This window comes from Hemitrygon akajei, chromosome 19 (assembly GCF_048418815.1).
Source record: "Hemitrygon akajei chromosome 19, sHemAka1.3, whole genome shotgun sequence".
Taxonomy (NCBI): domain Eukaryota; kingdom Metazoa; phylum Chordata; class Chondrichthyes; order Myliobatiformes; family Dasyatidae; genus Hemitrygon; species Hemitrygon akajei.
In genome coordinates, this window is record NC_133142.1 from 28,895,568 (window position 1) to 28,922,344 (window position 26,777).

The 26,777-nt window shown below is 37.6% G+C and overlaps 1 protein-coding gene across 7 annotated transcripts in view; it reads right to left on the reverse strand.

Moving 5' to 3' along the window:
* Positions 1–3,295: 3,295 nt before the first annotated feature.
* Positions 3,296–26,777, reverse strand: part of prickle2b (prickle homolog 2b) — a 210,387-nt gene continuing 186,905 nt past the window's right edge. For 6 of the 7 annotated variants that reach the window (XM_073072318.1, XM_073072316.1, XM_073072319.1 and 3 more), the window contains 6 exons: positions 22,137–22,250; positions 18,188–18,325; positions 16,258–16,461; positions 13,010–13,196; positions 7,610–8,458; positions 3,296–4,768 (listed from right to left, as the gene is read on the reverse strand). In XM_073072318.1, the coding sequence (XP_072928419.1) occupies positions 3,897–4,768; positions 7,610–8,458; positions 13,010–13,196; positions 16,258–16,461; positions 18,188–18,325; positions 22,137–22,250 (2,364 nt within the window). In that variant the 3' untranslated portion in view covers positions 3,296–3,896. The remainder of the gene's footprint in view (positions 4,769–7,609; positions 8,459–13,009; positions 13,197–16,257; positions 16,462–18,187; positions 18,326–22,136; positions 22,251–26,777) is intronic. The other variant, XM_073072317.1, reaches the window with a different exon arrangement.

Consider the following 26,777-nt stretch of genomic DNA (forward strand, 5'->3'; position numbering starts at 1 on the left):
AATTCAGTTATAAGAATGTAAATCACCTTAATTTCATCGATCTCCCTCAAAACCAATCCTTTCCATTTATAGTGGTTGGTGAACTATGACAAGCCTTAAGTGACTTGAGTTCAGTATGTTGCAAGTCTTCAGTGAATTTGTCTTGCACTACAAGTCCACAGAGCACAATCAGATTATTTGCAGTAAGGACCTCTTGGTTAGTTTGGGATTTCCATGTTTGTGCAAGTGGCCTTCAGAAGTAATTCAGATGATCAATGTGGCTATCCCCTACAGATAACAAATAATATTTAGTGCACTGATTTCAGCAACATCAGTGGATTTTAAACCATTTACTTACGTTATCAGTGCAAGTGAACCTTCAGCCATTTATGCTCCCAGAGTCACCTTGTACATCTTTGACTGAAAGCATGTTCTCATGAGCTGCTGTGACTAGGATTAGAAAGATCCCAGACTGCAATTATTTCACTTGATATTGAAATGATTTAGGTAATGTTAATGAAAACCAAATTTTTTGGTCTGGTTGCTAACACACATAAATCTAAGTGTCGCAAGGACTTACAAAGAATAGCACTAAGAAATAGCAATGTATTCTGTAGCATTCACAGCTATTCTACTTCGATAATTGTTTTCTGGAGTGTGCAGCTTCAACAAGTCAGGAAACTCGACACCATACAGGATATTAACCTGCTTGAAAGGCACCCTATCCACAACCATTCACTCACTTAAATTTTATTGATTCAATATGGTTATTATTGTATTAAGGATTTATTGAGTACGCCCACAAGAAAATGAATTTAACGGTTGTATATGGTAACATATACGTACTTTGATAATAAATTTACTTCGAATTTTGTACACAGTAGCAGCAATTTGGACTTCGTGCAGGATGGACTCCAGCAACTTCTAATATTCCTTTGACAAAGTTTTCCAAACCCAGGAAATCTACCAGCTTGGCTAAGAGCAGCAAAAGAATGGGAACACCACCAAGCCACACTTGGAAATACTTCACTGTCAGTGAGTCAGATTCCTGGAACCCTCTCTCGATAAACATGGTGGTAATAGCCACACATCAATGACTGGAGTGGTTCAAGGAGTTAAACTCTCCACCACATTCTCAAGAGCATTTAGCACAGGATGTTGGCTCAGCCTGTGAAGCCCATATTCCATAATAGGAATTGTTTATCACCTAAAGGTTGCAAGATATCTGAATTAGGAATAGATAATTTTTTTACTTATTCATATAGAAGATGTTGATATTGCCCAATTTCTACTTGCTCCCAAAGCTGATTAAGGAGTTAAAGTCAAGATTGGTGTGTCTGGACTCAAATATAGGCCAGATAGGGTAAAGAGTACAGTTAAGAACTGGAGATTTTGGAGCAGGCCATCTGGACTTTTAAGTCCACCCTGTCATTCATCAAGTTCATGGCATATCTTGTATTTCGCTATGCCTGTATCCCTTGCTTCCCTGATTATCCAGAAATCTGTTCTGAATTAATTTGATGACTCAGCTTCTACAGCCAGCGGGCTGGAAAATTCTTAAGATTCACCACTCTCTCAGTGAAGAAATTTCTGCTCATCTCAGTTCTAAATAGGTCTCCCCTTGTTCTGAGACTGTGACCCCTCAGCCAGGAGAAAATGTGAATGTGAAAACCTCTTCCCTTCAGCATTAACCTTTGCCAATCTGTTGTTATTTTTAAAAGGTGCTTTTCTGCTTTGTGCACCTCCCAATTTTTCCACATTTTCTTCATAGCCCTTGTTTTGACACACCCACTTAGCTTGTCTAAGTTCCCTCAAAGCCTGTTTATGTCCACTTTTCTACCAGGATGATGCCTGGTTTAGAGAGCTCGTGCTATCACGAGAGGCTGCATAAACTTGGGTTGTTTTTTCTAGAGGGTCCGAGACCAAGGGCAGATTGGATAGAGGTTTATAAGACTATGAGAGACATAGATAGAGTGGACAGAGAGTAAGTGTTTTTCAGGGTTGAAATGACTAATACCAGAGGGCATGCATTGAAGGAGAGAGGGGGAAGGTTCAAGGGGGATGTGAGGGGTAAGTTTTTTTACTCAGAAAGTCACGGATGCCTGGAATGCGCTGCCTGGTATGGTGGTAGAGGCAAATATATCAGAGACTTTTAAGGCATGTTTGGATAGGTACATGGATGTAAACAAGATGGAGGGATATGTGCATGGTGTAGGTAGGAGGGGTTAGTGTTTGGGTGTTTTTGATTTGCTTTTTAGCTGGTTTAGCACAGCATTGTGGGCTGAATGGCCTGTTCCTGTGCTTTACACTTCTATGTTCCATGTACTCACAATTGCATTTAGTCAGTATATTCAGCAAATTTGAAAGTGTGACACTTGATCCCCTCAGTCATATTGCTGATATGCAATGTGAACAGCTTGCTATATTCCACTAGTTATTGTCAGTCAAACTGGGAAAGGCATGTTATTTGCCACTCTTTGCTTCCTTTCTTTTAACAAATCTTAAATTATGCCAGTTTATGCCAATTAGATGTGCCCAAATCTTTCTGACCAAACCCTGGCATACCAAGAGCTACCACAACCACATGTACCACCTTCTCAATTCTATCAGATAGATCTTCAAATGTTATTTCCTCCAGAGACATTAGTGAGCTAGATGGGTTTGTATAAAACTTGAGCTTTCAAAATTCTTATTTTAATGACTTGCTTGAATGTTAATTCCTCAACTTTGTATCTGTGTATCAATAGATGCTAGTCCAGTAGCTTTACTATACTGCTATGCCATTATCCTTGTCATACTGGAAAAGTTTTGAGGTTTAATTTTTGGGCTTGTCTTTGCAAAGAATACATGTGCAGTTGTTCTCAGGGCCTGTGAGGCACAGGAAATCTAAACAGCCATTCCTGAAGCTGGTTTCCTCACCAAAATGAGAAATGATACGCATAGATTGCTTTATTTAGTGTTTAGACATAATAAACACTACTTGAGTGTATGGCTTATTTGAAATCAGTTAAATGTTCTGTTTGCAGAATTCTGTACCTGTAATATTACAAATTACTTGTCCTTTATCCAGTCTTTGGAAGGTATTTTCACAAGAAAGTTACAAAGTTTGGTGAAGGGAGAGAAGGAAAGCAACACAACTATTCACATAACCATTACTACAAAATTCTCATGAGGTAAACTTAACCGACTAGGTATTTATGAATTGTGTATCTGGACCAATTTTGAAAATTATTTGTAAATATTAGCCATACAATGTATGAACCTTTTGAAGATAACTAGTTGAAGAAAATTGCAAGTTAAAAAAAACAAAAAAAACTAGCTAAAGGATGCAACTTTTTAATAAATTTCCATTGAAAACAGCACAAATAAAGTGAACATGCATGAACTACTACCTCAAAACACTTTTTACATTACAAAATATAAAAATATTTCTTTAGAAATCCTTGTTTGCATGATATGTACAGAAGATATAATTAACTTAGTGAAATTTTAACTTTAATTATCACATTGCATTTTAAACACAATAGGTTAAGCAGTTCTGTAACATTGTTTGGTATATTGATTGTTAAACTTGATCTATAACACTGGCAGTGAAAGGAAAATACAGTGCACAATTAGATCATTGACAAATACCTTAAGTTGTAAACATGCTCACAGCTATGCAGGCAATGGAATTCTAGTAATGATTACTATGCATTTGATAGACTATAACTGTAGAATGTATATTAGATATTATATTACAAAAAAAAGACAAACCGAAAAAGCAAGCAAAAACTCCTTCATTTAACCACAGTAATATTGTAGTAGCTTTTAAATACTGATAAGTCATATTGCCTTGGCCAATGTTACTTCTTAATAATTAATGCGAGTGCAACTTTTTAGTTTACATTCTTGCTAGAAATAAATTGTGCAAAATGTTATGAGATAACACAGTTCTTGCTTTTTTGTCTCTTCCTATAATGTGACTGGTATCTGCCACTCAGGGAGGATGATAAAGGAATAGGTGAATTATAACCATACATAAATTCATCGCTAGTGATGGGACGAAGCTGAACAGGACGTGGAATGGGTTGGCCTAGAAAGTATCCTTCTTCCTCAGATTCTGAGGAGGAGGAACAGGTGGAACACCAATCATCATGGTCGTTAAAATAAGGTCTGCGCAACTTTTCACCTACTTGGTTCTGCAGTGTCAAGTCAGACGCTGTTCTAGGATACCGACTGTATGGATCCCTCAACTGACCATTTCCAAATGCATCCCTGCTGTTTCTCCGCATCAGTAACTGATCATAATCTTCACCTGAAAACATGTGTGACCTGTCCCTCATTTGATAGGGTCGGTCAGAAGCAAGGTGAAGAGCATTATCGGAACGAGACCGTCTGGATCTCCTTGATCTGTGGCGATGCTGGCGAGAGTTGTTCTCCTGATTATGCATACGTCTCTGTGTCCGTTCACTCATGGGTGTGATTCTGGCACTCATGCCAGTTTGCATCCGGTTGCTTATGGCACCATCTGGGCAGTCAAACCCTGGTGGCAGTCTTCCTTGAGTAGATGATTGTCTATACTGCAAAGGGTGCCTTAGTCTGTCCAGGGGTGGCTGCAGATCCTGGTACTGCTGAGCAGAGTTCAGGCTTCGAATGGACTCTGTGCTTCTAAATCTCGCAGAAGAGTTGAGTGTACCCATGTTGCTAAGTTTTTCCGATCCATTCATACCAGAGTCTTTGCTCAAATCTGGCATTGAAAACCTGGACAAATGTTCTTGGCGCCTGGCACCACCTTCTGTTGAAGCCGCTGAAAAAATAATTATTTATTTGTAACATTAAAAACTGAGAAATTGGTTTAGAATAAAATACTACATCTTACATACAAGAATAGAATTAAATTTCTTTGAAACTAATGAAAATCAAATTAAAATTACTTTCAAATTTTTGAATCTGAATCTCTAAAATGAATTTCTTTCTTGGCCTTTTAAATTTTGTGTAAATATAATTAGCCATCGAAGAATACTAAAAATCAGCTGATGTATAGGAAAGACTTTCATTAAGTTTGTTGTCTATAGAATCCTAATTTAAAATAGCTTTTCAAAATAAGCTAAGCATGGCTTTAAACAGTGTTTGAAATTTGTTTCCAAGGGTTAGTAAGATGTGGGCATGCTACGTTGGAGTCAGAAGCATTGCTGGGCCCAGCACACCATCATGGTCGTTGATGCAAACGACACCAATCATGGTAGGTTTCAAGATGATTGGCTTGACATATGAAGAGCAGTTGATGACTCAGGGTCTGTATTCATTAGAATTCATAAGAATGAGGGATGACCTAGTTGAAACCTATTGAATGGTGAAAAGCCTTGATGGAGTAAATGTGGAGAGGGTGTTTCCTATGAAGGGAGAGTCTAGGACCAGAGAACACATCCTCAGAATAGAGGGCTGTCCATTTAGAACAGAGATGAGGAGGAATTTCTTTAGTGGGAGAATAGTGAATCTGTGGAATTCATTACCAGAGGCAGCTGTGGAGGCAATCTTTATGTATATTTAAGGCAGAGGTTGATAGATTTTTGATTGGTCAGGGCATGAAGGGATACAGGAGAAAGCAGGAGATTGGTGCTGAGAGGAAAAATGGATCAGTCACGATGAAATAGTGGAGCAGACTTGATAGATGAAATGGCCTAATTCTGGTTCTATATACATGAGACAAATAAAGTTAATCATCAAAAATCTTTAAACTTATTTTTAATTCATTAGGACAAGTCTATCACCGAAATCAGGAGGAGACATTAGTTGCCAGGTGAAAATGAAAGTTATTTTGAATGTTTTAATTATCTTCTGTACATGTGCACTGTCCTTGTACACTGTATATGTGGGCATTTACTCTTAACATTTAAATAATTCTGGTAATATTTTTAAATTGTTTGACACATAGATCCTGAATAATTAAAAAAAAGTTTGGGAACATCAAAGATCTGTGCCTTGAGGACCAGTGGCCAGCATAAGACAGCAAATGTGACCCGCAACCCACTGACAGAGTACCAAAGCTCCGGCAAGGATGAGATGGAAGTTCTGGATTCAGAAAAGGCCAGGGTGGATGAAATCAGACTGGCAATCAGGTCAGCTGAGACTGCAGCAAGTGCAGGCCCAGTTGTCCAGCAGGTTGACTCCTTCCGCATAGTTACTGACAGCATTAACTCTTCAGACTCTTGAGTCTGATCTCTTCCTGGATATTCTAGACTACTCTGACCCAGAAACATTGTTATGGTTCATTGAAGAAGGGTCCAGACGCTTTGAGTCTGGAGTGTGTGCCAGTGAAATGACCTGTTGATGGCGCAGATGAAGTTAGCATAGTGAAAAAACCGCTTCATTGTTACTTTGATGTTTACACTGAAATATTCCCACTTGAATAAGCCACATATACGTTTCCTGCTTTGGCTAACTTTCACCTTCCACATTTGAGATATTTCAGAACTGCTTGCGTCGGTCATTTTGTTAATTCTCATTGCAGGGCTTCTTAGGGTTAATTGAAAATTATTAAATCACAGTCCAAATAAATATGATAACTGGAGTATTTCCTATTTTCCAGAGAATGGAAGGAACATCCTATCTTGGTGAAAGTTGAACTGTGAATGAAAATAAGTATACTCAAAACTTGTTACGTAGAATTTAGATAAATGCATTTTCATCAATAGCAGGCTACTTTATAAAAAGGCTACAACCAAAGTACAATATTTAATTTATGCACTTTGTTTATCTATGCGTAATTCATTTATAGATTTAATTCTTACTTTCCAAAGTTTTTGTGTGTTGTATGTACTACCGTGCTTTACATCCTGCTCTGGAGAAGCATTGGTTTGTTTGACAGAATACATGTATATAATTCAATAACAATAAACTTGACTTGAAAGTAATCAGTGTCCACATTGAGTGTAAAGTAATGGATACCTTTCTCTTATACATTGTCAGTAAAATGACACCTGACGGGATTATATCTAGTTTTGGAACACTCAGCCATTGATTCATTATGGAAGAAAACATTGTTACGCAGAGAGGCCTAGCATGTTTGGTCAATTTACTCAGGACTCACAGAAGTAGAAGTATCAACATAAATTCGTAAAATAATGAGAAGATTGAATATGAATTTTACTGATAGGAAAGGAATAGGGAATAGTTGTTATTAAAATTACAATTCCTTTCAAGAGACAGGTAGATAGGTTCTTGACTGGACCAGAAATTGTCTAAAGTAAAAGGCAAGTAAATAAACAATGGGCTAAGAATGGGTTGCTTGATCTTCAGGACAAATTTTGATCTCCTAAATTGGGTGAAGGACTAATTACCCAGAGTTTATTTTTCCCTTATTGTCCATGGTCTTCTCTCAGTTTTGTTTGCCATATTCAGAAGCTTTGATAACTTTGAGAATGCTGGTGATGATAGTAAGTGTTTAGTCATCTTGTCATTGCCAAAATGGATGTGGGACATACTTAATAGAACCTTTTTTTAAAGCAGTAATCAGATGACTCAGCACACATCAAAAATTGAACATGCAGTCTCTATTCTATTTCTAAGGTGGACTCCTTACAACTCAGTAATAGTATTAGCCAATACATTTCTTTTAATTAATAATTAATCAGATCTAATACTGTACCTGTTGCATTTGAAAGTGCAAGAGATTCGATTGACTCCCTTGGGGTTTGTTCCAGAAGTGTCAGCTGATCAGTGAAACTTAGTGCACTGATTGGATGTCTGGTTCGACACTGATGAGAAATCAATTCTCTTTCCATCTCGTATCCTTGCACAGTTGGATTTGATCGAGATTCAGGAATACTATGGGTTGAAGCACTACTGAAACTTTCTTGAGTTCTGACTGTTGCAGGATAATAATCATCTTTCTTTTCTTGAATAAAACTATCACTACGATCTTTCAAGGCAGCAGTTGAACTTCTCTTTGTATTAAATTCTTTTCCCCACATTTCAGTTTGATTAGTTATACATTGTGTTGGATTAAATTCAGTCCTTACACTGTATTGACTGAGAGGCTGAGAAGGTCTTTCTGAAAATGTAGTCCTCTCAGTAGAATTATCATCGAATTGATAGGTATCTCTGGTTTTCCATAGTGCCTCTTTGTTTAAGCTGGCAGCTTGGCCAGCAAGACTAAGCATGTCCATTTGCTGAGAAAGAGGATCAATATCTGTGGAATACCTACTCATTGAAGGTTGTGAAAGTGTTTGTCTTTTATCTTCTACTTTACTGCTGTTTCTGCCTATTCTAGCACTACGCCGGGACTCTCTCGATCGTGCACTTTGAAAGGCAGAGTCTGAAGAATCCGAGCCATTAGCATCCTCCCCAAGGCTGCATGATCTGGAACAAAATATCTGTCCTTGCTTGGGCAGGAAAGGTCGTCCAAGTAATGACTTCTTGCAGCGTGCACAGCAGAAACACAACTCAGTAGCGTGCCAGTGTTGACCATCATATGTCATTTGCCCTTGGTCAATACCTTAATAAAATGAAGTTTAATTTTTTTATAATTAGTTCACTGTATAGAGTAATCAGAAAGAAAAACACCTTAGCCTGCTTACTTGCTTTTGCCTTATTTTCATTTGTACCATATAAAAATACAACTGACATCACATGGACAATGAGCAGTATACCCACTAAAAGTTCATGTAGAGAAAATAATAAACTTTTGACAAAGTATTAAGTTGATTACTTAAAAAAAATAAGCCATACAATGTTCCACTCCCTTCAGAGGAAAATCAATGTTCAAGCATATCAGGCTAATTTCATCTGAATGCTATAACTGAGAGCAAAAAAACAAACCATGGTCTGTAAAGATCACACACTATGATGATCAATATTCAATTATGTTTCCCATAGTAGTTTTAATCCATCAACCTACTGCTCTCCCAAAAGCTTGTAAACATATTCTGGGAGTGAGCTAAAGTGCACAAATAAAACAAATACTCTGTTCAACTGATCATCATTGTTTCTGTGGAAAACAAGATCGTACATATAGTTACATTCAGATTTCCAGAAAAGATGTTGATAAAGAGTGGCAATCTTGGATGGTTTTGCCTTCACTTATACAAGGGCAATGTTTTCAGCCAATATATAGTTAACCACTTACAAGATACATAGATTTGTTTTAATTGTAAGTGCCTGTACAAATCTCAGACTCATACAGAAAAGAAACAAAAACTTCTGTCCACCAAACACCGTTTTCATTAATTGGACACTAATATCATATTATTATTCTCTTCACATTCTCATCGACTCCTCCCAAATTCTGGGCACTAGGAATAACATTAATGTGCTCAATCAACCTGCACATTTTTGGGATGTGGGAGGTTACTGGAGCATTCAGATGAAACACAACAGCCAGTTTCAAAATAATGACCACTTTCTAGAATAAAGGCTGGATTCCCCTATGTACCTCTACCACCTCTTGCCTTGGAACCTGTTACTCCATTACCATTTGCTGGCTTGCTACTTATTCTGAAACTACCATATATAATTTATTTATTATTTACTCTATCTATTAAAAGCAAAAAAAATCTGCACCTTATCTTGTTTTGTATTCAGGATAAAGCATAATTTTCCCTTTTTTCAATTATTTGGGATACTAAATATTTTACCATCTCATTTTCTACATTTTAGAAGAAAAGCACATCAGTTATTGCAGATTTGGCCCTTCTAAATTTTGTTAACTGTAGAGTACTTAAACTGAGTAACATTAAGTGATTTAAACAAATTGACAGAACAATTCAAAAAGCATACATGTAGGAAATCTGCCTCTGTTTCAGTTGACAACACACACCAGATAGTATATTCAGTAGTACATGCCAGATTTGTAATCCAATATACAAAGTGCAGGAATAAGCCCCTCAAGCTCCTTTGTCATTTGTAAAATCATGGTGAATTTTAACTTTGCATTCCCATCCATTTGTGGGAGCCTTCCCTATTCTTGCTTATCAAGAATATGTTTCCCTATACCTTAGAAGTATTCAAAAGACTGATTCCACTGCACAGTCAGGAAAAGAATGTCAAAGACTCAAGAGGAAACAACGAAAATCACCTCACATCCATCTTAAATAAGTATTTAAATTTTTTTTTAGAATGTTGAGGTCTATTTTTAGATTCTTCCACAAGAAGAAACATCTTCACATCCACTCTGTTAGGGCTCTCAGAATCAAATATATTTGATCAAGTCACCCCTTGCTACCAATTCTTACACTTACAAGTCAAGCCTCTCCAATATTTCCTAACAAGGCAAGTCATTCATCCCAAGTATTAGTCTTGTAAACCTACCTTCTCCAACTTGTTTCAATTACATTTTAACCACTTCCTTTAAATACTGTATACAGATTTTCAGTCTCCAAACAGATATGTCCTATGTAATTGAAGCAAACGTCCCAACTATGTACTTACCGTAATTTTCCCTGATAGAAGTGATAGCATTCTATTAGCTTTCCAATTTCTTGCTTTACCCTCATATTAGCTTTTATGAATCATGCACTAGAACACACAGATCCCCTTGCATCACAGACCTCCTCAATTTCTCACCATTTAGATAAGAAGTTCCTTTTAAAATCTTTCTCCCAAAATGGACAATTTCAATTTTCCCATGTTATTCACTATTTCCCTGATCTTTATCAACTCTCTAATTTATCCATATATATTAGATGCCCACTGTTGTCCCTTTAACAACGTATTTTTTGACCTATCTTTGTACCATCAGCAAATCAGAGATGGAGATGAGATGTACCAAATTTCAGATATAATCCCTGTATACCTGCTCTTGTACTCATACTGTCTCGCAGTGAAGAGCAACTTCCTTTGCCTTCCTAATTGCTTGTTAAACCTGCAGGTTAACTCACAGCAATTTATGTAAAAAGACACCCTGTGAACACTAACACCTTCCTATCTCTCAGTTTTCACGTACTTCCACACTACATTCCCTCTGCCATATAATATTTACTTAGCTTGTCTAAATCACCCTGAAACCCCTCTGCATCCTCCTCACAGACCACACTACTGCCTGGATTTGCATGATCAGCATTAATCATATTAATTCAAATCAAATATAAGGTTGGGAAGAACTGGAGCTTCATTACTGATCCCTATAATACCCCACTGTCCCAGCATCTCAATTTATGTCTGTTTTCTATCTCTTAACCAATTCTCAGACAATGCCAGTATATTACCCCAAAGCTTTGCACTCTAATTTTATTACTCGTGTGGGACTGTATCAAATATTATCTATCCAAATACATGACATTAACTCATATTGACTGTATCCATTCTGCAAATTACAACCTCAAAAAACTTTTTTAAAATTCCAATGCTTCTTTACAAAATCTATGTTGAACCTGCATTTTATTATTTTCTAACATGTCCCATTTTTATCTCCCTAATTATAACTTCCTACTAATGAGATTAGTGAAATTTCAGGCTCTAAGAACAGAATGTAGTTAGGATTGAGAGTACAGCTCTGCCAGGATGTCACTAGACTAGTCTGTGGAACTACTCTGCTCACTTAGATACCAGTCCAACATGTTCATGTAGAGTATTGTGTAAGATTGACAGGGCTGGGCTCGAGCTTACAGTTTCTGAATTCAGTGCCTATGCGAATACCAGGTGAACTGTCAAAATTTAATCTTAAATTTCCAAGTAACAGCTTTGATGCAAGTGAACAGCTTGCCAAATTACATTGGAGGATATTTAAGAGGCATACACATTGCCACGAATCTGAAAATCTCACTGAGACTGGATAATGACAGATTTCATTTTCTAAAGCATGCTATTAAACTAGATGAGACTAGGTACTTTTTTAAAAAAATGCAGATTTAATTTATTGATGCAAATCTTTCAATTATGTAAGGGCTGTGAACTCTCATCTCTGAATTATAAGTGCAGGTTACTGAATTACTTAACGAACATCTCACAGTGAAACCACACTGTAAGAACAGCAAAAGACAATGAAGAGTCATTGAGGTATTGGAAGGAAGAGAGAAAAGTTTAGAAAAAGTCCAAATAGTTTATACCATTATATAAAGATGGGGTTGTATTTTATAAGTTGGGGCTTAGAAGCTTACAATAAAAATAGGGACAAATTTGTACAAAACATTGGTTTGCTGCAAATAGAAACTGTATGTAGTGTTGTGCACATTATAAATTGATATCTAACCATTCAGCAGAGATTCACCAGAATGAAAATAGTCAGGGAATATATTTGCCATCTACTGGTATTACTTCCCACTACAGAGCAACTAAAAGGCTATTGAATTAAAAAAAATCTATTTACAGAAATTTATGAGAGTGACTAGGAAGACTTTTTTTCTGACCGTGGAACCATCAATTTGAAATCACTACTGAAGAAAGCAGGAGAGAAATTGTGAAATTTACTTAAAGAAGATTTAGAGTCTAGAATGCTACATCTAGAGCAACTGAAGATAAAAACCCTCTGCATACTGTCATCTCCATTTACCTGTGATTTTTTCACAACATTTAAAGATTTCCCTTATAGGAAATCATTGGTCTCTGACCTAATAACTAATAAAAATCAAAAGCAAAAAACTTACTTATTTCTGTCTCTAAGCTTCCATCAGTCTACCACTTAACATACTAAATAAGTCTAATCATCAAAATGAGCTGGAGTAATTCTTTGCTTAAACAGAGAATAGTAGGATAATGGTTAAATTACAAGATTAACACCCTGGATGCCTGGATGACAGACTAAAGAGGTAGAAGTTTGAATCCAGTATCAGTAGCTGGGAAATTTAAAAAAAAATCTGCAACAACAAGCTAGAATCAGTAAAACTACTAAACCGCTTTTTTTAAGGAATAGTGCACACGTTTTCAAACAAGAAAATCTGCCTTGCATACCTGTTTTGGCCCATTTGTGACTCCAGATCAATGAATGAAGTGGAATGCATTTGGAATTCTAATTAGGGATGAACAATAAATGCCAGCTATGGCAGCATCATTGAATTTGCTAACTAATACATACAGGTTCTAAATGCTCTATAAATATAAAAGTCAGACTTACCTATATGTTCACCACATGTATCACAATATTCTGCATATAGAGACTCAAAGCAGTTACAACAATAGGGCCGACCTTCTTTCATGATGTATCTTTGGCCTCCCAGGGCAGTTTCACACTCAAAACAGCAGAAATGTTTCATATGCCAATGCCTACTTTCAGCCTCTGTGCACTCATCAGCAAATATTATCTATAAAAATAAATATATGTTTGATATTATTCAGCTGAACAAAACATACCGTTGTACAGAGGTAGTTACATTTTCAAACCTGCATTGATCAGCAATGATGTAACAAATACCCTGGTAAAAGTTTCACTGCTAATGTCATGGTCTTTCTGTAGAAGCAGTGCTTGGGTTATGGTTAGAGATCATGGATGAGCCATCCAATCAGGGGAGTGGTTTTTTTGTGGTGTGAGCTGGGGTCTTTGTTCGGCAGGAGATGCAGAAAGAAGACACTGGAGAGAACGGTCGTAGGATTCCACTCGACGGGGGGACTGTGATTCAATAGAGCAAGCTGAGGTCTCTGAAGATCGGAGAATTTGACTTTTGGAAGAGTTGAGCTCCAACTTGTGCACATTTGACTGTTTAATTATAATGGGCCTTTTTTGTTTTTATTCTTTCTTTTCTTTACTAACCCTTTATTTAAGTTAACATTCATAAATATAATTCCTTTGATTGTATGCAGTGTGCTGCCTGTTATTTCTTGGCACCAAGCTGTAACGGTAGCAAATTACACAGCATTCACACAAACTGGGGTTTGGGATGAGGAAGCCATCCATCCTAATCTCTTGGATCTCACTGGAGTGAGTATTCCCTAGATGTACGCAGCGCAAGGAACCCGGGGTTTCAATGATAAAATCTTTTGGCATAATTCACAACCCCATAGGACTAGAAATCAGGATGATATAAAACACAATATAAGATAGGTTTACTGTGAAGAAAACTTTCTTCTGAACATACCCTTGGGAGAGGTACTATCATGAGACAGATCCTTCAATGTGTAACTGGCTTGAAGTACTTTACTGAGTCAGTGAGAATAGCAGATGGACAGTGAGAATAGCAGGTGGCAGACAAGAAACTCTGAACAGATGTTAGAGACCATTTTCACTTTTGAATGTGAACTTCTATGAAACTATTTTGCCAAACACTAGCCCCCAAAACAGTTGTTTAGTCTTGAAACAGAGAGAATAATGCGTACATTCATTGGTGTACTAGAGTAATATCAATATTATTAAATGCCATTAGTACTATTAAATGACATTAACATTATTAAATGCTAAATTGACCTGCAGTACTAGTAACTTAAATACGCACAAGTTTAGCAAAATCCATCACGCAAGAGGTGCAACCTAACAGCTTAACTAAGAGGGCTTTTCACCGGGTCTGCTCTTCCTCCTTGGCAAGATATCAAGTGGGGAAGATGTGCCCCAAAATGAGTACATAGTGAGCAAGCACAAATGACAAGAATATAAACCTACACCAAGTACTCCCAGATCACTCCAGGTACCAGGATACTGGAGCTGCTCTTCACCAGGCTCTGAGGGGCCTCTAGTCCAGTTATACCAGCAACAGATAGTCTGACCAAGTAGGGCGAGAAGCCACAGAAAGAGAGATAGCTCTCTTATCTGAAGAACTAACTCTCGTGTGGTGTTGTGGCTGAAAATTGGAGTTACCATTGATTCTCTGTGGATAAACTCACCAGTTGCAATTCAATAAGGGTTTTCATGGCATGAGTTACACATTCACACAATAACTGCACTTGAAACTTCCTGCATGTAAGAGCTCCAGATTCACATGGGTTGCATGGAATGTTAAATGAGGAGTTTATTTGGTCCTTAAACCTCTGGTTTAGGAGTTCAGGGTAACAGTGACTTTCATATGTACAGTCAGCACAATTTGGACAGTGGTGTGGAACCCGTGCTCTTCTGCAGGGAATGGATCTTGGTCACTACTGCTTTAGCAAAGCTTACCGACTACTAATATTGCTCCTGAAATATTTGTGAACAAGAGCCTGTTTGCTTATAGTTCTTTGGGGTCTCCCACCATGTCTGCTTTGCCTGTATGCCCACTCCTTTTCCTCATGGTTGTGCTGCTCACCCAGAGATGTGACCACCAATTGAATATCCAAGGAAAAGTGATATGAAATTTTATGTGTTGCTCTGAGCTTACCAAAGCTCTCACAACAGTTGTTGCTGGAATCTTGTGGCCTGTTGAAGTACCTGACTGCTCAGTAACACTACAACAGATAATTACTCCTTTAAATGGAGCAAGTACTGTGCTTTGTGAAGGCGCTAAAGCTATGTTTCCTGTGAATGTCCCTCACCTTTGCCACCAGGTTTCCAAATTAGAAGTGGATGCTACATTTTCAGTGAGGTGATTCATGAGAAGTGTTATAAGGTAACTTAAATCATCCATGCATATTCCACTTTTTCTTCCTTTAGTGTGGCATGTACACTGAAGTGCTGGTGTCCATAATGCATCTCTGTGAAGCAAATTGTTTTGCCCTGTTTACAGGGCGAATCCAATAATAACATTTTTTTTTTCATCAGATGACATTTTGAAAAGCAAATGCCAGCTCAGGAAATAGATTTTTTTTCTGTGAATCACTTTGACTTACTGAATTCATTTTTTTAATATAAAAAATGTTCGTATATGTTAAATGCCAAAGTCCCACAAGCTCAGTATCTCCTAGCTTGCACAAGAATATTCACAAGACATAAGAAACAAGGGGCATGAGTAGGTCACTCAGTCCCTCAAACCTGCCTAATCATTCTATATGATCATAGTTGATCTGACGCAAGCCTCATCTCTACTGTGCTAATTCCCCTAATACCCCAATCCCATGATTTTTCAAAAATGCATCTGATTACATTTTAAATATGCCCGGTGATTTAGCCTCCATGATCCTCTGGGGTAGAGAATTACAGAGATTTATCACCTTCTGGAGTTGCTCCAAAGCTTCTTTGTTTTAAATTATTGCTTCCTAATCTTGGAACTATGTCCCTTTTTTGAGAATTTTTGATTGGACAAAATATCTTAACATCTATCTTGCCATTCCCCTTTAGAATCTTATCAGATCATAATTTAAGGAATGTGAATTCTGAAATTGTGCAGAATAGGAAAAGATTCATAATTATGATAAATACTGTGTTTTAATTTATTAGTCATACATAATCATATTCAGGCTTAAAAGTAACCTTTTTAATATTACAAACTATTCTTTTAAATTAATGCTTTTTAGCTGACTTACCTCATCACATGCTGCACATCTGGGCTTCAAACGCTCAGCATGGTGTCTCCCACAATATATCTTTCCATTTTGATAAAAATAAATAAGGTCCACCAACAGTTCATTGCACGTTGCACAGACAAAGCAGCGAGGATGCCAGCAAATCCCATGGCCTGCTCGTGAGGCAAATACAGCAATGTCTCCTCCACTGATTTGTCCTCCACACTAATTTACAATTAAAGATAACATTAGGGCCCATTTCACATTTTAAAACATACCTGGTAAGTATCAGCAATTACATAAATATAAAGAAAATAATTTTTAGACAATATCCAGATTAGTGATCACAGCTTCAATTGTTATGCAAATTTCAAAATGGTAAACCTTAGTTGCTTCTCCAATTTATGAAAAGCTCACTTTTTAACTTGTATTGTCATTAATTCTAGAACAGATTGTATTTTTATGTCAGTTAGAGCGTGCACAGAGTAAGAGAATTCATTACTCGTAGGATCATTTTAGAGGCAAAGACCAATAATGCTTATATAATTCTTCTTTGTTGCTCCTCTTCCAAGCACATTTTCAAGGCTCCTTTCTACATTTTTTCTTGTTACTTGCTCTCCACTCGCAATCTTTGAGTTGAACTTCAAATAAACATTGCATGATGAAGCTTCAATTCCAGACATTGCACCCAGATTTGGTAACAATGAGTGACAGCTAAGTCACTCAAGGCTCAGGGACAAGGAAATGAATAAATGTAATGATTTGGTCAAGGGTTTCCTGTATTGCTTAGATAAATGTTACTAACGAGATTATACTGATAACACGTCTCAAAGAGAATAAGCAATCACAGGAAAGCAGAGTTTTTTTTACTCTTTTCACTTGAGGAGCATGTAACACCAGAAGATGTAAAGCACATGAAGGAGCCCAAAATAACTGTTAACAGTTGGAAAAATCTGCAAATGGTGGCTAAATTATATATTATTCTCCACTTGTAGATTTTTCCCAATTATTAACTGGGACTGCAACCCCGAATAAATAGAATCATCAATCAACTCAGAGATGTGTGGGTGGGGGATGAAGGGGGAGAAGAGTTAGAATCTAGTCACTTTGATCAGAAGCTGTTTTTGTACTACAGCATACAATTTGTCATCACTTAATTCTGGTTTGAAATGACGGAATTAGGATACCATTAGAGCAATGAAATAAGAGAGCAGAAAGGAACATCAAAGTGGGATAGGGTGCAAGTTTTACGAACTGAAGAAACCTACTGCACTGTACCAGCATGGAGAATGGCATTTATTTTGTAATAATTCATTTGATAGGATCTGGTCTTTGTTAGCACGATCAGCATTTAAAACCACCCAAAGTTGCCCCTGTGATGGAGGAGGTGAGCTCCCTTTATTCACCAATTATACTTCTGGAGAAGTGCTTTCAGTAGGGTTTGGTAAGATTTGGAGCTAGCAACAGTGAAGGAACAAATACGAATGGAGCGCAGATGCAAATAAGTAGCATTCCCACATGATTGAAGCATTACTTTCTTGGCATTAGAGGTCAAGGGATTGGAATGTGTACTGTGGTAGCCTAGACAAGTAATTAAGACATACAGCATCATGTTTTGTGGGATGAAAATTGGTTCCTGGTTGACTCCCGGTTTAAGTGGAACTTCACCACAATAAACAGTCAGTGCATTTCATTGGAAAGGAAGTTAAATAAAAAAATGACAATGCTGTCAAAAGTTATGATTAATTTTTAAGTGATAACTACATAAAGTTATGGAATATGGAATATGGAAGCAGGTTGAAGCAACTGTGTTTCACAAAAGCCTACTCCTGTGAAACCTCTGCCCTCTTTCCCCAAACTATACCTTTTAAAGTAAGATGAATTGGTTCACTGGTCACTTCAAATTCTGGGGTAGCTAACAATGACTTTTATTTAAGATATGACTGCTTACCTGTTCACAAATTGCACCAGTCATAGTTATAGGGAAAGGTCTAACAGTACCTCTTCCCAAACTTTCCCTTTTTCTTTGACTGCTGAAAAGTCGTAGTTCTTTCTTTTCTTCTTCATCAAGTGAATTGCAATACCGAACCTGAAAATGTACCACATAATCACAGAAATGTTTTAAATATAAAGCAATGTGCTCAGCAAGATGATTTTTTCTCATTGAAATGATATATGACACTGGGCGAGAAGGAAACATCTAGCTTTTCCTAGAGTCCTAGAACACTACAGCACAGAAACAGGTCCTGTGATCCATCCAGTCTATGCTGAACGATTGATCTGCCTAGTCCATGGACCTCACCCACACCATATCCCTCCATACACCTGGCATCCAAGTACCTCTCCAAATTTCTATTAAATGTTGAAATTGAACCTGCACCCACCACTTCTATTTGCAATTCATTCCACACACTCACTATCCTCTGAGTGAAGAAATTCCTGCTCATGTTCCCCTTAAATCTTTCACCCTTAACCTATGACCTCTTACTTGAGTTTCACTCAACCTCAGCTGAGAAAGCCTGTTTGCATTTCCTCTATATATACCCCTCATAATTTTGTATGTGTGTGTGGCTGGTGGCGGGGTGAGAGGTCCCGAGTTTGAATCCGGCCGGGCCCCTTGCACACTCCACAGCCATGCCTGTGTCGAGTGTTGAGCTAGCAACTTGACCTCATTAAAAAAAAACTGGAGAGGGATGGGCTCTGCCAGGTTTCAGATGCCCAAGACACGCCGTACGATGAGTAATCACCAAAAAGATTGGTGCAAAGAGCTTGTCATGACGGTGCCCCGATGACTCCACCAGGAGTTAAGGGCGCACACACACACGCATACCCCTCATAACTTTGTATACTTCTATCAAATCTCTCTTCATTCTTTTACGCTCTGGGGGAATAAAGTCCTAACCTCTTCAACCTTTCTTTAATTCAAGTCCTCAAGTCCTGGCAATGTCCTTGTAAAACCTCTCTGCACTCTTTAAATCTTATGATATCTTTACTGTAGGTAGGTGACCAAAACTGCACACAGTACTCCAAATTAAGTATCAGCATGTCTTAAACGGCTCCAACATAACATTCCAACTCCTGTATTCAATGCTTTGATTTATGAAAGCCAACATGCCAAAAGCTTTCTTTATTTAGTAATACATAAGTAGAATAGACCATGTGATAATAAACTGCAGTAAAATACACTTGCAAAGATGTCCTCATGGATGCCCAGCTGTAAGTTTCTATATTAGTTCTGAATTTCTTTCCTTAAGCATAATATTGAGAAGAAGTTTACCTCTATGAGGATTGTGCTATGCTCATAACTGCCAACGTTTTTATAGACAAATGAATCACTATTGGGTAGAATGGTTTAGTCAAGGCCAAGTATACTTAGCACCCACCTTAACTCTCTCACATTATTTGTTTCAAGGTTTGGTCAGTGATTTTGTTATGAAGATACTCTTTGTAATAGACACAGATGTCTTTGACCCAGAGTACACTGTGTCCTTTCTATTCCAAGTACTTTTTCCAAGAGCTGATTAACATGGAGGACAGCTAATTAATCATTTGAAGGTAAGAAATGATAATCAGTCCTAGCTTTGGTTTGAAATCCTGAAATTATTAAACTTTGAGGATTCTCGGGGCTTATCTCACCTCACTCTAAAAACGGGAGCGCTGCCTTTTATGGTGGGCTTGTCATGTCAGTTGATTGGGCATACAAAAGAATCTCAGAGATTACATCAAAGATATGATTCCACAAATTCAGCTGCAGCAGGATGTCCCTTTATTGTTTATGGAACAGCTCTCTAAACTTAGACAGTGAAGTTCAGATATTCATGAGGACTGTGCAAGGTCAAACAGATTTGGAAATGTTTGCCATATTTGTACCTTGAAGATTGTCCATTTGGTGTATTTTTACTGTATTTTGACACTAAGAGTCAGCCTAGTCTCTTGTTACGCTATTTAAGGGGAACTATAGAGGATATCAGAAAAGAGTGGCAGTTTTCTTTCCAAGGGATACTGGTGAACCACATGAATTTCCACAACAACCAGTTAGTTTCATGGTCATCATTACAGAGGCATAGTTATATTTTAAACAAAACTTACATTGGTTAATTCAAATTCCCCATCTGCTGTTGTGGGATATTAGCTGTGTCTGCAGATCATTAGTGTAGATGTATAGATTAAACAAAGCCACAGTTTCCTGTGCTCTATTAAGAATGACTCCTTGATTAATCCATGAATTCAAAATAAGAAAGGAAAATGATTGAATTGAATTGACTTTATTTCTTACATTCTTCACATAGATGAGTAAAAATCTTTATGTCTCCATCTAAATGTGCGATGTGCAATCATAGTAGTTCATAATCATTTATAATAAATAGAACAGTCAGTGTAACATAGAAAAACACTCAGATCAGCTTGAGTTAATCAGTCTGATGGCATGGTGGAAGAAGCTGTCCCCGAGCCTGTTGGTCCTGGCTTTTATGCTGTGGTACCTGTACCATTTCCTGGATGGTAGCAGCTGGAATAGATTATGGTTGGGGTGACTTGGGTCCCCAATGATCCTTTGGGCCCTTTTCTCACACCTGTCTTTGTAAATGTCCAGAATCATGGGAAATTTACAACTACAGATGCGCTGGGCTGTCCACACGACTCTCTGCAGAGTCCTGCGACTGAGGGAAGTACAGTTCCCATACCAGGCAGTGATGCAGCCAGTCCGGATGCTCTCAACTGTATAATTTATACAATTATATAGATATATAGTATATCAAATATGAAAACACTCTGGAAAACAATGTGGTGGTACAGTCTGATCTGCAATGGAGCATCACAACATCTGGATTTTGTTTGGAAAAGATAGGAATAGAGCACTTTCAATTGAAAGAAAGGAAGAATGTGACTCAGCAGTGAAGCAATGAAAGACCACACCCCCAAAAACATCCTGCCAGCTTGTCACTCTGACACATCAACCTAGTCATCACATTCTTAGACAGTTTAACTATGTGGATTATATATTAGGGATAATAGGATTATTATATCCTTAAATTATAAAACTGCATGGTATTCTTTGAGTTAAGTTTTAAAAGGAGAGTTAAAAGATTCATCAGGCCACATTTGTCAACAATGCAACATAATTTTTAATAAGCAGGCATTCAGCATAAAATGGCAACAAATGCAGAAGTAGTCCAGAAAAAATGTGACCTGATAGATGTGTATAAGATGATGAGAGGCACTGATCATGTGGATAGTCAGAGGCTTTTTCCCAGGGTTGAAATGGTTGCCACAAGAGGACACAGGTTTAAGGTGCTGGGGAGTAGGTACAGAGGAGATGTCAGGGGTAAGTTGTTTTACTCAGAGAGTGGTGAGTGCATGGAATGGGCTGCCAGCAACAGTGGTGGAGGCAGCTACGAAAGGGTCTTTTAAGAGACTTTTAGATAGGAACATGGAGCTTAGTAAAATAAAGGGCTATAGGTAAGCCTAGTAATTTCCAAGGTAGGGACATGTTCGGTACAACTTTTGGGGCCGAAGGGCATGTATTGTGCTGTAGGTTTAAAAAAAAACATTAACTTTACAAAAGTAGTGCAGTTGTTGTTTAATATCTGTGCAAGTACTTTTATATTTGTATAGCCATAAAAAATTCTCTAAAAGAGATTCCATCAATGATATTGAGCTATGTAACAATGATTATTGCTAGAGTTTTTGATGTAGTTAATTTTCAATTTAAGGTTTTTAAAAAGAATCAAGTTTAACACTGTCACAATTATGTGACAGGACCTGAGAAACTGAGAAGCACAAACATGCAAAGATTGGATATCGATGTGCTGGATTTCTTTTATTATGTTGTAGAAGACTTTATGGTATTCTGAGTCTATTGCAAACCGTGCACACAACAGGTTATATAATATTACAATTACCTCATTGTCATGTGGTGGTAGTTGATGTAACAGCTGTTTAATTCTATACTTCTCTCCAGGGCTGTTAACATAAGGAATTTTATCTTCTGGGAGACAGTTGTAGTATTGGTGTACCTGTACATGAGAGTATAATTTATGGTTAGAAGTAATATTTAACATCATTCTTGTCATTCTAGTAGAATACAACTGTGGGTAAAAATAATTATAATCTATCTATGGTACGTAAAATGAGGAATTATGGTGGAATCCAAAGAGAAAAAATCTGAAATGAAGTACTATATCCCATAAAAGTGGGATTTCCCAATGGCCACCCATCTCAATTCTATTTTCCATTCCTATTCTGACATGTCAGTCCATGGCCTCCTCTACTGCCATGATGAGGTCACACTCAGGTTGGAGGAGCAACAACTTATATTCCGTCTGGGCAGCCTCCAACCTAATGGCATGAACATTGATTTCTGAAACTTTCAGTAACTGCCCCCCATCCTCTCCTTCACCAGTCCCCATTCTTGTTTCCCTCTCATACCTTCTCTTCTTATCTGCCCATTATCTCCTTTCGGAGCATCTCCCCCATTCCCTTTCTACCATGGTCTTCTGTCCTCTCCTATCAGAATCCCTATTCTCCAGCCCTTTGCCTGTTTTGCCAATCAACTTCTCAGCTCTTTACTTCAACCCCCCCCCCCCCCTTCCCTATTTCACCTGCCACCTTGTATTTCTTCCTCCACTTCCTTATTCTGGCTTCTTCCCCTGTCCTTTCTAGTCCTGATGAAGGGTCTCGGCCCGAAACATCCACTGTTTATTTTTTTCCATAAACACTGCCTGGCCTGCTGAGTTCCTGCAGCATTTTGTGTGCATTTCCTTGGATCTCCAGCATCTACAAATTTTCTTGTGTTTGTGTAATAAATCCCAGATTCATTTCTAGGCTTAAAAACAATACACATTTCAACTATTTTCCCCATTTCATTTCATTTCATTTCCAGCTTTGCATGTTTTTCTCTTTTGCACTGTTAACAATAACTATGTGCTGCTTTCTCTCTTCCTTCGAACATCTAATAGTATAGTCATCCACATCAAAGGATTGGCATACTTGTAATTTTGTACTTGTACTTGGATTGGGTTGGTTTAGGTAGTACCGTCATTTGGAGAAACTAGCTGATTCAAAAAAAAGCAAATTTTATTTGCTTGTATGATCCTTTCTATTGCTCTCAAAATACTAACTGGAAATTGCATATAATTTCATGACTTAATATAGGATAATAATGTGATATTTTTGAAATTCCAGGACACGATCATAACTGCATCTGCTCATTGACAGATCTATGCCATCACCACAAAATATTTTTCCCCCTCGGGTGGATTGTTCTCTCAGCTGAAATAACAATTGCTTGATTGAAAGTGGGAATTGATGAAACAAAGGTAATGTGTAATTAACATGGCAAAAAAACTACACTCTCTATGGATAATGTCAAATGAAGTTTGATACAGAAAAATGCTTTCTTTCAATAAGGACCAGCTTCAGTTAAATTATTGCTTTACAAACATTTCCTAATTCTTACCCATGATCTTGTGTATTTTGCAGGTTATATTTAAAAGGTGCAGCTTTGTAGAAATATAAATGGTAACATGTAACATCCTTAACAATATGTTTAACTAGGGAAGAAAATCATTTTATTCTAGTCCACAGAGAGTTTAACTGAGAACTGCAGGCAGGATTGCAATGTGTAATTGTTCTTCTACTGACAATGGCTATAATTAAATCAAGCAGCACTATTCAAGGTGGGAATATTTCTCCAAGTGACATTTGCTGTGATTAAAGATGACGCACATTACATGTCTTCCACTTACCACTTTCTGGAAGCATTTATATAGCCAGTAGCATTTTTTTATGTTATGCCTTAAGAATTATTGTGATTTCATCAACAGGTGACTTTAGATTTAAGACAAAGATCTACAAATATCTTTCAAACTACCTTCAGTCCTGTTTGACAAAGATCCACCTAAGGCTACAATTTACTTCTATGTCCCTCATGCTTTTAGCTTGACATGCAGCAACCATAAGAAACATAGCACTATAAAGAACATGATTGCTAGATGACCGAGTGGCAATTGACAGGTGTTCCCATAGTCGGGGCAGTGGGCATATGATTATGGAAATATTTGAGGATCAGATTTAATATTGGATTGAGCAAATCCAAAAGATTGTATAGTTTAAATTGAAAGGAACAATTTTGGAAAGGATAGAATTAGAATTTCACAAATAGCCCAATGAAGAACTAAGATTCAGATTAATGAGAAGGGTGGGCAGGTTCTCTCGCTGTTTAGGGTTGAGGCTGCAAACTGAAGCTAAACCTGACTTGCACATGATATAGGTGAGTGTGTAGTACTCTTCTGGAAATTCCACATGCTTATCTCTCAATCTCTTAATAGACGGCTGTATGAAATTCTGATGAAGTTGCTGAGTCCATGAACAAAGTATACCTTGAACACTGGAAAATCGAGGCCTACTCTAGTCTGGTTAAGGGCCTGACCCTATTCATGGTGCTAGTAGGACAGAAGTCTTCTCTATTTTCCCATCTATTGTGATCAGTCCCATATATTCAGTACACTGCTGTTCAGCCTTTTATTTTAAAATATAACCCTGCCCCCTTTTATGAGTCTGATGGCTGTGCTGACTTCAAATTTGAAATTCATTTGGACCACATGAGGAGAGCAGCCATTTTGTTTTGGCATGGTTTTTCAGTCAGACTAAAGCACATTTACACATCCTTGTGTTGTCTTTCCGTTGTCTGTACTATTGTAAATCATCATCTGTAAGTTTTGGCTTAGTTCAGAAAGGAGAACACTATCTGAACAATATTTTGTGTTAATATTAGGTAAAAAATTATTCCTAAATATTGGTATAGTGTTGACCAGCCCTGGTAATTTAATAAATGCTTACATGATATTAATCTTTTCACATACTTTAAAATTGCTTACTCATGTTGTGTATAATTTTGGATATTTTACATGTAAATCTAGCTTCATACCTTCTTAATTTCTTATGAATATGTGACTTAGTTGTCATAAGTTTGCCTCATTAAGTACATACAGTATCTTTCTGGTTCGCATGGTGGTGGCGGGGGTGTGTGTGTGTGTGTGTGTGTGTGTGTGTGTGTGTGTGTGTGTGTGTGTGTGTGTGTGTGTGTGTGTGTGTGTGTGTGTGTGTGTGTGTGTGTGTGTGTGTGTGTGTGTGTGTGTGTGTGTGTGTGTGTGTGTGTGTGTGAACAGCACCTGGAGCTGAACACTATATCCTAACTCACATGTTTGGTTGAGTGGAGTTTGGCTTACTGCTGAATTGTGTCCCTCCTACTTCACACACAGGGAGAGCAGTATGCTTCCTCAACTTTCTGCCAATCCTCTTAATAGAATCTTGGAACATTTTCTCCAGATGCACATCTCCCTTCATCTTGCTTATCCCCTTAGTATTCCTTCCACCTGGTAGATCCCTTTCTTGCAAACATCTATTCACCTGTGTCACTCCTACATTTGCCTTTACCCCCAAACACCTCCTCACCTGCTCTGAGCTCAGATCCACACAATACTCCACAATTGTGGAAGAATGTGAATGAAGATATCTTGAGTGTGAATGTTCATGGAAAACCCAATCTTCTACACATGATGAATTGGGAGTTCTGCATGGTAAAAATGTCTAGGTGTCTCACATGCACAACTTTTCACTCATATGTGCATTGTTAGCATGACAATGCTTCAAGTGCAATTATTTTGGGAACATTTCTGGAAACATGACCTTGCATGTGTTAATTCTGCAAGTGCATAATTCTGAAATTATATGAATATAGCAGATATTAATTCAAACAAGAATCAGTCTTCAGTTCTTATTGTAAATGTAAATAAGTTCAGGAAGCTTGCAATTATCCCTCAGGTTTTTTTTTGTAAATTGAAGTTAAAAGTGCAGGCTGCCCCACAGACTAAGAGATTGCATATGCAAGAACCAACATTAAGGCAAAGGGTTTGTGTTGATTGGCTTGCATCAAACCAGGCAACAAGGCCAGGTTATTGAGTGCAAACTGGCAGACCAGATGGATGTTGTCACTTAGCATATCAAACATGGTCACAAGTATAGGCAATCAATAGTTTTTGTGTACTCAGATAGCCCTGACAACATTAATTTCAGGCATCTGGCTCTCTGTCATCAAAAGGCTTTAGAATTAGTTTCTCCCAAAGGTACTTGGACCTTCAGAGATGTCTTATTAATTACAATGTGCTTCCACTATGTATCTCAAGGCAACCATTTGTTAACCCAAAGTATTGAGGTAAACAATATCATTGTAACTATTGAAATTGTATTGAATCACTTGTTACCTTTGACCTTAAGGGCATAAAAATGTGATGTACCTTTGGGTTTGTGAGCCTCGACTGAGTGTATCCAGAATGATGCTGGCATGTTGTGCTGAATATAGATTTCTGTATCACCAGCTTCAGTGTCATAATTTGATTACAGTCACAATACTGAAGTAGTTAAAAGTACTACTGAAGTAATTGTGTCTGATTATAGTGTTCACTAGCATGCTAACAGCAGAATGGGCTCTCGGTTCTTGTTTTGTGGAGGATAACCCATGAGCTCGACATAAAGTCAACTAC